Source organism: Drosophila pseudoobscura, chromosome X (assembly GCF_009870125.1).
Source record: "Drosophila pseudoobscura strain MV-25-SWS-2005 chromosome X, UCI_Dpse_MV25, whole genome shotgun sequence".
In the NCBI taxonomy this organism is placed as follows: domain Eukaryota; kingdom Metazoa; phylum Arthropoda; class Insecta; order Diptera; family Drosophilidae; genus Drosophila; species Drosophila pseudoobscura.
Window position 1 is genome coordinate 60034406 of NC_046683.1, and position 13305 is coordinate 60047710.

The following is a 13305-nucleotide window of genomic DNA, read 5'->3' on the forward strand; positions in this document are numbered from 1 at the left end:
CTATTGGAGTGCCGAGCAAACATTGGTATTGGTTCAAGGAGGGAGCGCTGCCACAGCCACAGAGTGGAAAGAACCAAGAACCAAAGAAGCCGAGGCAATAGAAATCAGAAAAATCGATTAGCCAGACCAACCAATCAGCACGGAAATAAGCGGAATGAATCTGTAATAATCAAAATGAACTGCAGAGATGAAGGAGCAATCGTGAGTTGGAAAAATTAGTTACCTCAGAGCGTAAGCATCTCAATAGTGGGGAATCCGATGAAGACCTCGAGTCAATCATGTCTGCCAAATGGAAGCCATTTCCGCACACTCATAAACCGAATATCCTCGAGTGGAGTAGTGGAAGGAGTGCTGAACTTTGAACCGGAAGTAGGCCATAAAAGCATTTAGCTGATAATTTGCAATGAATATGAAAGATACCATGAACCCTCCCCCAGCACACAGAGGAGGATTCAATTGGGGCAAAGCAAAAACCCATTTTCCATTATTTTTATTACACTTCCAAGTAACTGGAAATATTGCAAATTTTATTATTGGATTGAAAGCCAGCCACAAATCGATGGAAAGCAGAAAGAGCCAAAGGCCAAGGGTGAGTCCGATGAGAAGAAACGGAACGGAACGGAACGGAGAGAGCCTGTTGCCATAACATTAAAAATTGATTGTACTTTATATTGAATCAAATATGGAAAGCGGGCGGCGGCATCGGCATCGGCTTCCCATCGGACCACTGCCAAAAGTACAAGTCTACCATCAGAATGATGATCCGTGCATTGTCCAGAACAAATTGTGGGTCATAAAGGCCAGCCAGGCGGCAGTGAGGCGTGTGTAATTATCCCATGTAAACCAGACGAATCGGCACACGAGGCTCAATCTATCCGTAGATTTTTTGTATGCTTACCGAAAAATTAACGAGCAAATTGAACTTTAAGAACAACCAAACATGGGCAACCGAAACATATTTTATCCCCAAAAAGAATACTCTTTAAGAGAGACTCTTTAGGCTGTACAGCGGAAACAGACAACAGAACAGCATGAGGCAAAGACTTGAGGACTCTTGACTTTTTATTTGCATTTTATGACTCATTTTTCACGCCCATCGTTTGATTCTGCTACTGGTGCGGGGCTCTTTCTGTGGCAGGCAGCCGCCGCCTGCTGGTGTCAGTTGCGGCTGATAAAAGCCAGGACCAGAAGCACACTTACACTCACAGACAAACCAGGAACCTGGATCCAGGACGAGAACGAAGACGAGGACCATGAACCCAAGTTAAATTGCAGGCCGCATAATCCTTTTTGGGGCCAGGCCACTCTCCTCTCGAAGGCGTTGTCCTTTTTGTCTGCCTTTGTCGTTTGCCAATAATTTATATATGGCAAAATGCTTTTGAAATGCTGCTGCTCCTCCTCCTGCGCCGGCCAAAAGCTCCAAAGGAAATGCCAGATAATTGAAATTGATATACGAGTAGGTCCTGAAACAAAACGATGTCTGCATGTGCCGTCGTCACCGCCGGCCTCCTCCTTAGATAAACACAATGCCCGAGGAAAGCACAAGGAAACGGCATAGGGCTCTCGAATATATTGCGTATACGCCGCATGAACCACATTCATAATTTTTGCGAAATGGAAAATGGGGTAAACACAAGAGGAAAATACAAGGCACACACAGCAGAAGCAGAAGCAACATCAGCAGCACACACACACATGCGTAGCACGTGGACCCAAGGCATGTGGCCGTCTCCGTTTTTATTTGTTTTTTAATATTTTTATGTGCGGGCCGCATTTTCTTTATTTTTCATCTCGATATTCTTGTTCTCTGTGCGTGGAAAATTGGAACACATGCGCTTCACCTTCGCCTTAATTAATATTATTTTGTAAATAATAATTAATTTTACCCCGAGCGTGAAGCAGTGCTCGAGCCAAAAATAAATAATTTCTCATAAATAAAACAGACAAGATGGAAATAATATTGTAAACTGAAAAGTCAGCAGCAGCGGTTTGGAAGAGAAATGATAATCAACATGGGATTAAAATAATTTTGAGGTAAAGAACGTAAATTGATATTTGATTGGAAATTAAGCCAAATAGGAAATAAATAGGAACCCTTCCTATGAATAAAGTTTTCCACAGAACGAAACTTGCGTGGAACAAGTATCAAATTTAACCCGAAATTTAGGTAGAGGGGAAATTCTTCATTTCTTTGAAATAATTGATGAACGCTGAGACCATAAATTCCCCAAACACCAGTCGGAAGTCGGAAGTTGTTAAGCCAAAATAAATCGACTTGAATCGGATGCAATCGTATAAATATTTGATAGAGCTGCTAGAGCTCCCGCAAGCCGCCTCGAATAGCGAAACGAAATCAGGGACTTAGCTCCCGCGTTAAGCATACGCAGTGTTTCCGCGCGCGAAACAAAACAGAAATATACCAAAAAAAAGCCAACGAAAAAAGTGTGAGAAAAAATCGTCGGCGCCTGGCATCGTGCGTGAGCGAATAAGTTATACACCTTTTGAAAGATTTATGCGTCAGGGCCCAGAGGCGGTGGCAGTGGCAGGAGGCAGGAGGCAAGTGCCAGTTGGCAAGGCAATTCGCGAAATCAAAGCGTGAAATTCAATTAATCTAAGAAGGCAGAGCGGGAGGATTACGAGATCCGAGAGATGGAATGAAGCCCATCCAGAGTCAGGCCTTAGTGGGCCACCAGAGCACACACTCTCGGAAATGAAGAGCCCCCAATCGAAGAACCAGTGACTCATAATTCCCAAATTTCTGGACACTCTCCCGTCCCGACCTGTCAGATGATTCAGATAGGGGCGGAGGGACGCTGACAAAGCACAAAAAAACGAAGCAGTCCCTGCTGCTGCTCCTCATACTCATACTGGTACAAATATTCGCTTTCGTATTTGGGTTAGGCCAAGCCAACCATATAGCATCAGCTGCAGCGGCGGCAGCAGCATCGGTAGGTAACGGTACCCACCGTTGTGTTTCTTTTCGGCCAAAAGTGAGACCCAGCCAAAAGCAAACCAAAAACAAATATACACCCAAGCAGACGATAAAGCTGCAGCTGAAGCAAAAGCACAAACAAAGCGAAAAAAAAAATACAAAAGCATAACAAAGTGCAAAAGTTTCGTATACTCTTATAGAGGGTAGGGATTGTTTGCCTCATATTCTATATGTGTCTATTGTCACAGAGCCTATAAAAAGGGTATCCGCGGCTTCGACTCCCAGTGTTAAGATTTTTGTTCGTTTACTTTTTGCTGTTTTGTTTATGGAAATATGCAAATAACATTGAAGTTTTGAATGGGGGTGGAGAAAAACTACAGCACGTGCATGGTGGAGTGCAGCGGAGAGAAAACTTAAAGGAAAGAAAATAAAAGAAAAGCCTCTTCAAGCTCTGCAAACCCCAGCGATTGGTTTCCCTCTGCAATTTGGCACACAGAATTGAGTGAATTTAATTGCAGTTGCAGCAGCAGCAGCAACTCCAATGGCAAGTGCAATGCCTTGCCACACAAAGAAATCCAGTATGCAAAATGCTAGAGAGACAATGTATCCAGAGACACTCACTTGTACGTGAGAATGATGCGACTAATGTTCGAATCATTTGCATACAAAATTGAGCATGTAAAAGGGGCAAAGTCAATGCCCAAGCGGCAGTCATGAACTTGCCACAAACACTGGTTTTTCTTTGCCTGTTGCCAGTTGCCTGTTGCCTGCTGCCTCTTGCATATGGCCACAGCTCATCAATCTTTCAGGTAAAACTAATTGAAATTTTGGTCAACCGCATGTAATTGATCAAATCAAAATCGAAATCAAAAGAACAGAAGATATAACAACAGCAACAGCAGCAGCAGCAACAACATCAACAGTGACCAGAGTCTGGCACGCAAACAATTTCCACACATTGAACAAAAATAATAAACAGAAGCCGAAACCGAAACAACAACGTCAGAGAAACAACGTACATAAAACTAAACAAATGCTCAAAATACGATGCTGAATAATTGAACACGATACACACCACACACACACGGACACTCGTATGGAAATGAAACATTTGTTTACAATTTTCCAGACTGTGTGTGTGTGTGTGTGTCTGTGCATCAGTATCTGTAGCAACATAAAGAACAACAACAAAACTTCATGAGAGTTGAGAGTTGTGACAGTTGACTAACTCTTTGCTTGCCCACCGACTGTTAACGTGGAAAACTCTTTATTTGCTGCTTCCGTCAACCGCAGCAGCAGCAACAAAAACAACACCAGCAGCAAGAGAGAAACGCTGTGGCTTCAAAGACCGAACCTTTATATACCCTCACATATGCCCTTTCTATCCTAAAATGATATTATGGTGTTTTTGATACTGCATTAAAAATAATAAAGAAGTATGCCTTTGGGGTCGCAGATGCTTCCTTCTCGGCATTGAAAACATCCTAGCAATATCAAAATACCCTCTTCAAGGGTATATAGATAGCACAATTGCAACACAATCCACACAAGAGCAACAACCGCAACAGCCAACAACTGCACAAATGGTTATGAAGCCGCTCCAACACATGTCAGAAATATTTAATTGCATTTAAAAATTATTTAGAATAGTTTATTCGCCCAGGCACCACAAATAAAATCGAACAAAATGAAGCTTAATTAAATGGAGATAGAATAAAGAGAGGTTTATTCTGTGAGAATTTACACAATATTATGAAATGCTCGTGGTTGTGTCAATGAGTATTTCATTAGAGATGCATACCATCAATGATTAATGCAGCAGAAATTCCAGTTTATATGAAGAAATATTTTAGGAGGAGTTTTTGGCCTTTTATTAAAGAAGATTCCAAAACCTGCGTGTGTAATGAAATTTCTCCGAAGTGATCAAAGCAGAAAAGTCTTTAACACTAAATAAACACATCTCATTTATGTGTTGTTAATCTTAATTGACAGCGAATCTTCTAAGTCATTCTGTTTTAATGGTAGCAGAAACTAAGAGATTACTATTTGAAAGGCGGCTTAAAGGCTCATTGACAGTGACAACTTAGGTTTGCGGAAAATAAGGAAAATGTTATGGCTTAATTCAAAATCTCGTAAGAAATAGAAGCGGCAGATACTCCAGACTAAGTTCTAAATCAGTTTTGACTAATTTCATCGCCCCGGGCAAATATTTAAAATATTTATTGATACTTTTAGACTTCTTAGTCATGGAAATCCATTAAAATTTCAGAGAAACCATTAAAAAAAAACGCTTCAAAGATGGTCATAAAGATAAAGCACAAACACTTGTCTCGACAGTTCCCCGAAAAATCGCTTCGGAAAATGGAAATATACATGGGACTTACCTTTGCCTGAAATGTGATGCCATGGAAGAAGGCTTGCTCTGCATGAAGGGGCACACGCAGATCCTGATCGTCCTGCACCAAATCGTACGGTGTCGATGGCATTCTCAAATAGTTCAATAGCACCGATTCGGACCACTTGTAGTATCATGAGATGGTTTTCATCTTCCTCGTGCTACGCTTGTGCAGCTGATGGCGCAATTGCCACAAAACGCCACTTGGTCGACGCTTTGGCTGATGTTGCGGCTGTATCTGAGGTTTCTGATTCTGCTGCTGCTGCTGCTGCTGCTGATGCTGGATAATGCCTTTGCTTTGGCTCATGCAAATTGCTGGGGGGGCGACGAGCGCTCGCTCTGTGATTGATTTTCTATGTTTCTGAGGTTCTCCCTCTCCACGCTCTCCCCACGCTCTCCCCAAGCTCTCCCCAAGCTGTTGCTTAATCCCAATTTATGAGCTTGCGGTTCCCGATGCTCAGCAAATTGAATAGCGTCAGTTGGACCAGCGGATTCTTTAGGCTCTTTTCTCTTGCGTTTTATTATGAAATCTGCCCCATTCACATCCACTGCCAATTTAGAGTTCGGTGCGGTGCGGTGCGGTGCGGCGTATCTGCAAGTAGAGAAGAGAGAAATATAATGCCTTAATAGATTAGAAAAATAGAAAGGCACTGGAGGAGCCTGAGTTTGAGCTTTGTGGATACGTATATTTTGTAATCAAACGCCGTCTATCGATCTATCTATTAAAGTGAGTCATTAAGTCGATGATTTTGAGTCAGCTTTTGAATTTCTTGGTAGCCGCAATACTAATCACGAACTTCGATTGACTCACCTTTTCGACTAGACAAGCTCTTGGTGCGATGACACCTCGCTGATCAAAGGTATCAATATATGTACGAGTATATGCATATGTATGGGTTGGTGGAATTCGAAAACCTACCCACTCGTGTCGCTGGTTGCTTATTGAATTCTTAATTTTATTTGTTTGTGGCAATTGTTTTTGTCGAGCAAATGTCTGCACTTTAATTAATATCAATTGTCGATTTACGTTTAACAGAAGAGGATTTCAGTAGCTTTTATAGGGGATAGCTCTCGTTCTTTGGGACAAATATAGCTACTGAGCTTTCACTGTACTCTGTCTGGTGATTAAGTCTACCGAAAACCGAAACTTAAAATAAACAGCTGCTTAGTATCGCCCGCCTCTCTCTCGTTGCCAATATCTTTCTCTCTCTCTCTTTGGCTGTTTATCTCCATCTTTTTATGTGTCTATCTTGCGCTTCTTTGTTTGCAGCCTCTGAGGCTTCCTCTGAAGTCTGAAGTCAGTTCAAAGCCAGGCCAGAGGGTCATGGACGTTTACGCGTGTAAATGACAAGGCAGCCAAAGCGCAACAGCAACAACCAAAACAGCCGCCTTTAGTTGTTGCTTCGTTTGTTTATCTGCCTCCTTTTTGGCTTTTGTGGCGTCTCCTCGGATTGCCTGGTGCCTGGTGGCTGGTGGCTGGTCTCTGGTTCCCGGTCTCCAATGAATAAATATGCCGGAGTCAACTTTTTAAAAGGCCCCCCACTCTTTCTTCGCTGATTGTTTCTCTCTGTCTCGCATTAAGTTATCAATTTGGGTGTCGATTGAGTTCAAATTGCCACGAGCTGATGCCGCCTCCGAATGGAGGGCATTGGGTTGAGGCTGGGGCAGCAGCAACAGCAGCAGTTGACACTTTTCGGGGAGCGACATAAATCAGCTTTGGTTTAAGGTCGGGCCCGCATTCACATGGGGATTTGGGGCGCTTGACCTTTGAAAGTTATTCTAATAGTCGCTTCTGAATAGATAAATGGGTGTATGGAATGCACGCACACCTTTGTGTTGAGTAAAGTAAAAACAACTCTCAAAGTCGATAATAGATGTAGTCTGGACTCCATAGAATGGAGCCCTTATATCCCTAAGAATACCCCTGGCTTCTTTCCAAGCCCTATTTCCTTCGTCTTGTTCCTATTTTTCGCCAGCAGAGAAACATTGTGCAGAGTTCAATGTGCCTGGCTTCGCCCACAGCCATATATCAACCATACTGGTAGCTGCATAAGGTACTAGCTCTAGTATCGACGCCATTTTGTGGCACGAAACTACACACACATACATACATATATGAACAATAAGGTTCAAGTAACTCCAAAGCAGGCTGCACATGCGTTGTACAAAGACCCATCTAGCCAGCCAAAGGAAAAAGAGAGAAACACAGAGAGCACAGAGCAGCAGCAGTGCATTGCATTGCACTTAACACCCACCCTGGAACCCCCAGCCCCAGCCCTAGCTGGAGGGGGGGGAACCCCCTCCACCACGACTCTACGCATGACTCTTTTCGGATTCTTCTATCTTCTAGTTTACGAACAAACTATCGGTTTCGCATTGCGCTCTCCGCCTTGTTCTTCTGCTTCGAGCAGTGTTCTCTTGATTCCGTTTTGTTCTTTCGCCCGCACTATCAACGGCAGGCCACTGCAACTGCAACTGCAACAGCGACTGCGCAGCAGCAGCAACAACAACAACAACATTTAGAAACCCGTATCGCCCTGCAAGTGAATGACTCGCGAGGCTGACGACGACGACGACGACGTGCTTCCAAGCATTCAAACACAAGAGATGAGAACCGGTTTCCATGGGCTCGACTCCACTGCCGAGTCGAGGCGCGAGCCCAAGTCGAAGTCGAAGTCAAAGTCTTGGTAACTTACACGCTCACTTCCTTTCCGGTTCTTGCATGCACAAAGAAAGACAAAGACAGAGAGGAGGAGAAGAAGAGGGACAGAATGAGAAAAAGAGTTGGACAGAGAGGGGCATAAGTATCCCTCCTTGGATGGCTGAGCAAGAGAGAGATGGCCACAAAACAAAGCCCAACTGCAATATCAGCTGCAATTTTATGATACCCAGCAATATGGCAGGGTACCATACATGTTGTGCTTGTGTTTCCAAAGAGGAGAAGTAAATATTGTACATGCTATAGAAATTGTGTATTATGTATGACTTGGTCCCGCCATGCCCTTCTCCTTCCATGCAAAAATCACTCCTATAGCGTTTGGTCATCTCCCACCAATATTTCTATACATCATCTGAAGTGTCAGGGCTGCCATTGTTCTTCCAGGGTATCTAGTGAGTCGGTATCCCTGCTTGACAGTCATTTGCTTCTTGCATCTTTTTTTTCTTTGCAGTTTTTCAAGTTTTGTACTTGGCAATTACGTAGCAGCGAATCAAGCGAATCGCTTCGGAGCTTTTGTCATGCCTGAAACTGAAAATATTTACTGCGCAGCCGCAGCCACAGCCTTCGACGAAGCTGCACTTGCCGCAAGCTGTTTCTGTTGCAGTTGTTGTTGCAGTGTCAGATTATGCAAGTTACTGGGGGGACACACTGAAAACGAAGAAAGAAAAACGAAACTGGTCGCCGCGGGCTGATATTTTATTCGAAAATATGCTGCGCACTTTTTGGAAAACCAGGCGGGAAAACTTGAAAGGAAAAATATCTGCATGGATAGTATATTTCGCGCATTGTTTTTTTAGCCAACTGCCTAATAAACAGATACACAGCAGCAATTAAACAAATACCAAGCGAAGAAAACATGGCTAAAAAGACAGACCAGCTGCGTTGTCTCCTGTGGCTGCTCCTCCTTCTTCCGATATGAACACAGACCCGATCTGGGGGTCCGGTTGTGGCATGGCCAAGGCATCAATCTTGTTTTCGATTTCGAAGAAAATTAACTGCCGAGAAAGGCAACATGCTACTGCCTTAGATGAGAGCCAAGAGAGTGAAGAACATCTCTGCTTTGTCCCGATCCGCAATCCGCGATCGTCATCACATTCTGAGTTCTGTGTCTCGCCATTGTCGTGGCCATATATTTATGGAGCAGACAGCCCCAGACAGATATTCCGACAGCAACATCCAGAAACGAGGGAGAGGAAGATGCGGAGAGTAAAGGAGAGGAAAGAAGACGACTGGCTGCCTGGCTGCCTGGCTGCCCGGCTGCCTGGCTGGGTACGATGCAAAACTTTTTGCCTGTATCTATAAGATACATTTGGTGCGAGGAGCCAGCCCCGCGTATGTGTGATATAAATAGCAGCGGGGCGGCCACTCAGCCTCCGCCTCCGTCTCCTCTCCGCTCCTCTTCGCGTTCCCGTTCTCTCTCCTCTGACCCATAGAACGCACCTCAACAACATTCAGATACAACATAAATCTATTGGGCAAAAGAAACGATTGCCAAACCAAAGTGAGAGAGGGCTGAAGCAGCGTTGATTTGTACTTTTTTCGGGAAATATTTTCCAACATTCTCGGCCATCATTTGTCTCTGTGTTTGTTTGTTTGTTTGGCCGGGCAGCCAGTCACTGGGGATCATTAGACTAAGCTCTATAATCTATAATCCATAATCCATAATCCAGCCAGAGGAACAGGCACTAACCTTGAAAGTTCTTTGCTGGTGGACTTTTCCCCAGAGTTTTCTGTATCTTTATCCACAAGACAACAGAAATAATTGATCAATCGAAGAGACAGAGGAGGCAGAGAGTGAGAAACGAAGCGAAACTAAAGTTAGCAGCAATTTTGTCATTGCCCTGAAATTCATCGTTGATTATGCGTTGTGCCTGCTGCTTCGGTGGCACTGTGTATCTTTCAGATGCATTTCACCAGAATATCATATAAAAGCTTCGGGTGAATCAAACAATACATTTTCTTGTTTTTGTTGTGCAATAATTTATAAAAATAATAAACACGCCTATGGCGGCGGTAGTTTTCATTTCGGTTTTCCAATTTTTCGTATCTTTTTTGGCACACATTCAACTCAAAAACACAGACAAAAAAAACACACACACACATATACGTATATATCGTATGTAGAGTGTAGATCTATCTAGATCTAGAGATCTGCACTGCAGCCAGAATGTATCTAGAACGCGTCGCGTAATCAGTTTTTTAGCTGCGATCTGCAAAATATTTTCTTCTTTTTTTTTTCTTATTCTGCAATGCTTTCATAATGCGCAAAACTTTCCATTTCTATGCGTTCGAACAGTTCTCGAATGTCACAAAGATGGCTTCGAGCTGCTCATCGGGTATATAGTTTCACAGTTATCACTCTCTCACGCAAACAAAAATGCACACACACAGACACAGGTGTAACACCTACGGCTTTCGTTCGGTTCTTTTTCTTCTCTGGAGTTTTTTGTCGGCTGGAGGTGATTTCAAAAATTAACTGCCAATTCTTGGAAACGGACGCCGATGAAGACGACGCTTTTTTCCGTGCCTCAACAACTTGGTTTGGTTTTTGGGGGCTCTGAGAGAGTTGACCAACTGGCGCCGACTTGTTGCTATGTTTGGCTTTTGGTTTTTTTTTTCGGCTTTGGTAGTTTTTTTTTTTTTGGCTATATTCTGTATGAATATTAAGTAAATTTTCGCCAGTTCTGCTTTACGTTCTTTATTTGCATATCCTACAAATTGTTGCCGTAACGGAAATGCTTAGATTATGATCGCGGAGAGAACTTCACTTTCGTCACGAACAAAACCCAGACAGACCGAGAGACAGCCCAAGTCGAATGCAGATGGAAAATGCCGTAAAACCCGTTTTTCAGAATGCATCTGACGCAAACCAATAAGAACCAATATTTTTGGATGGGGGGGCACAGGGCCCTGCATGATTTGACTAATAAAAAAAAATATTAAATGGAAAATTACTTGTATTCCTCTGGAAACCGATATTCCACTGCTTTAGAACCGCTTTTCAGTCAATATTCAACAAGAATCGAACGAACGTGTGAAGCAACCGGTATGCAAGAAACAGAAACAGAAACAGAATTTCGTTTTTCAGTGCGACGCCAAAACTGAGCGGACGATGCGTAAAAGTCGTATAGGCCTGTGTCGAACAACCACGATGAACGCCGAACCACCCAAAACTGACTGTGGCTCGGCAGCGCCAAGAGTGCCCAAGCAAGCAGCAGCCCGAATGCTATGCCAGCATACAGGGTGTTCATTCTCGCTGTGGGGAGTTCCTCTCCGGCGCTTGGAAAACCTGTTTGTTTCCATGGTGTATTTGAACTAAGAGTGAGGTTTGCCCGCTCTCTTTTAGGGTCATTTGCTCTCTTTGTCTCTTGCTCCCTTTTCGAAAAAACTTAAAGCATACAGTCATGTGGAAAATACTAACTATCATAATAATATTAAATAGTAAATAACAGAAATAATAAAATAAATATTTTGATTGGAAGTAAAATATCCTGACAAAACGTAAAACTGTGAAAAATACACACACATAAAATATATTATATACGTATTTGGCAAAAATTAAGTTTTTCTAAGTTACGTAAGTAACTTAAGTTAGTAATTTCAAGTGTAAAAACATGCATAAAAGACAGCTAAAATATCCACGAAGTTAATTTGAGAGGATTGTCATATCTTAAAATGGCAGAAATATTGAAGTGTTCCAAAGGATCGGTGGAAAATGCAATCAAAGGCAGGGATAGGTAAAGGGAATACCTCACCTTCTACTGACGTACCCTGTTTGGCTCTCTTATGCTCGCTGCCTGTTGTCGTCGTCGGTGATTCTGGCTCTCTGCGGAAACGAAAAGCGAAAGCCGTTGGCCAATCAGCTTGCGGCAAATACACGTGCTCGCCGCTTGCCTTCTAGTGCGGGGGGTGGTTGGGGTGTCCGATGGGAGCCTCAATGCGATTTCGCAATGTTTCTCTGTTTTGGTTTCCGTGTGGAAGCCCCAGAGTCTTGGGGATCTCTCTTTAAGTTTGCTAAAGATGCTACAGGGGGCTACTGCCTACGGTACTCGTACAACAGGGTATACATGGTCAAAAATATGTAGCCTAACATGCCTAAGTTGTTGTATTTCTGGAGTTTTGTGAGATTTTTAAATACTTTTTTCAAGTTCAGGGATTACTTATAATATTTCAATGATTTGCTAAAAACAAAAAAACCTATCCAAAGCCCAAATGATCAATTGCAAAGCGAATTTTCACATCCCATCTATGGTTTAGTAAGCCCTTCATCAAAAATTCTTTCGCATTCCTTCAAATTCTGCCCATACCTTTCGCAAACAAACATCTGGCAGACATACATTTATTTTCAATGCGACTCAATATATTGGCCGGAATCAAGGTTGACAACTAAATTCTGCACATACCAAAAGTAACCGAGTTTGGTGTAGACTGCCACAACGTGAGTTAGGATGTTATGATGCCAGGATGGGGGCGAGGTTTGGGGTCAGGCGAGAGGCAGCCCCTGACAACATACTCCGCAGAGCTGCGAATATCCACGCATAATTCAGACCCGACTTGCGGTGAGTGTGTGCAAATTGTATTCATGGGAAATATGCAAAAGCCGCAATCATATGAAAGGAAACAGCGGGAATGGATAGGGGAATGGGAGCTGGAGCTAGAACAGGAGTAGGATCAGTAGTAGGATGGCGGTAGCTAAAGCCAACGACAAGTCGAGACCGCAAAAAGGATGACAAAAAGGCGCAAACTCGCAAAGGATACGGATGCGGCCTGATTACCAGGCAAGCGACACGGAACGCTCACAAATGAACGGAAAGTGTGCTCAGTTTTCCGTATTAGATACGGCTATACGGGACACGGTCACGGCCCGTGGTCCTTGGCATTACTTGCAGAATTGGCCTGAATCGGTGGCTGTCCAGAGAACAACTGCATTCGAACGGACTGCAAATATTTGCCGTATTTTAATTACTTTTTGTCTAAAGTTTCTGCAACAGTGGCAACACAGAGGAACTAGGGATTGGAAATGAAAATGAAAATGAAAAGAGGCAAGGAACAAGTTCAAATGGCTGTCGCCAGTTCTCCTTACCCTTCCTTCCGCCCGCCGAATGGCCACTTTTTAATTAAAAAAGCGCAAAACTCAAAATGGCGTCCACAAAATGGCGTACAATTTCACAGCTTAACATGGTGAAACTTTTCCCAGGCAGGAAAACTTTAAAGGCACCGCAGATACAGATATTTACATACTCGAACATGTGTGAGTCC

At 43.3% G+C, this 13305-nt stretch overlaps 1 protein-coding gene across 3 annotated transcripts in view; it reads right to left on the bottom strand.

Annotated features, from left to right (window-relative positions):
- LOC4812742 (capon-like protein) overlaps positions 1-11252 on the bottom strand; it is a 45609-nt gene extending 34357 nt beyond the window's left edge. Inside the window, exons 1-2 of one of the 3 annotated variants that reach the window (XM_015188690.2) lie at positions 11002-11250; positions 5317-5919 (exon numbers count right to left, since the gene is read on the bottom strand). In XM_015188690.2, the coding sequence (XP_015044176.1) occupies positions 5317-5418 (102 nt within the window). In that variant the 5' untranslated portion in view covers positions 5419-5919; positions 11002-11250. Of the gene's footprint in view, positions 1-5316; positions 5920-6138; positions 6249-11001 lie in introns of those variants that run through there. The other 2 variants (XM_001353084.4, XM_033382299.1) reach the window with 2 other exon arrangements.
- Between the last annotated feature and the right edge of the window lie 2053 nt (positions 11253-13305).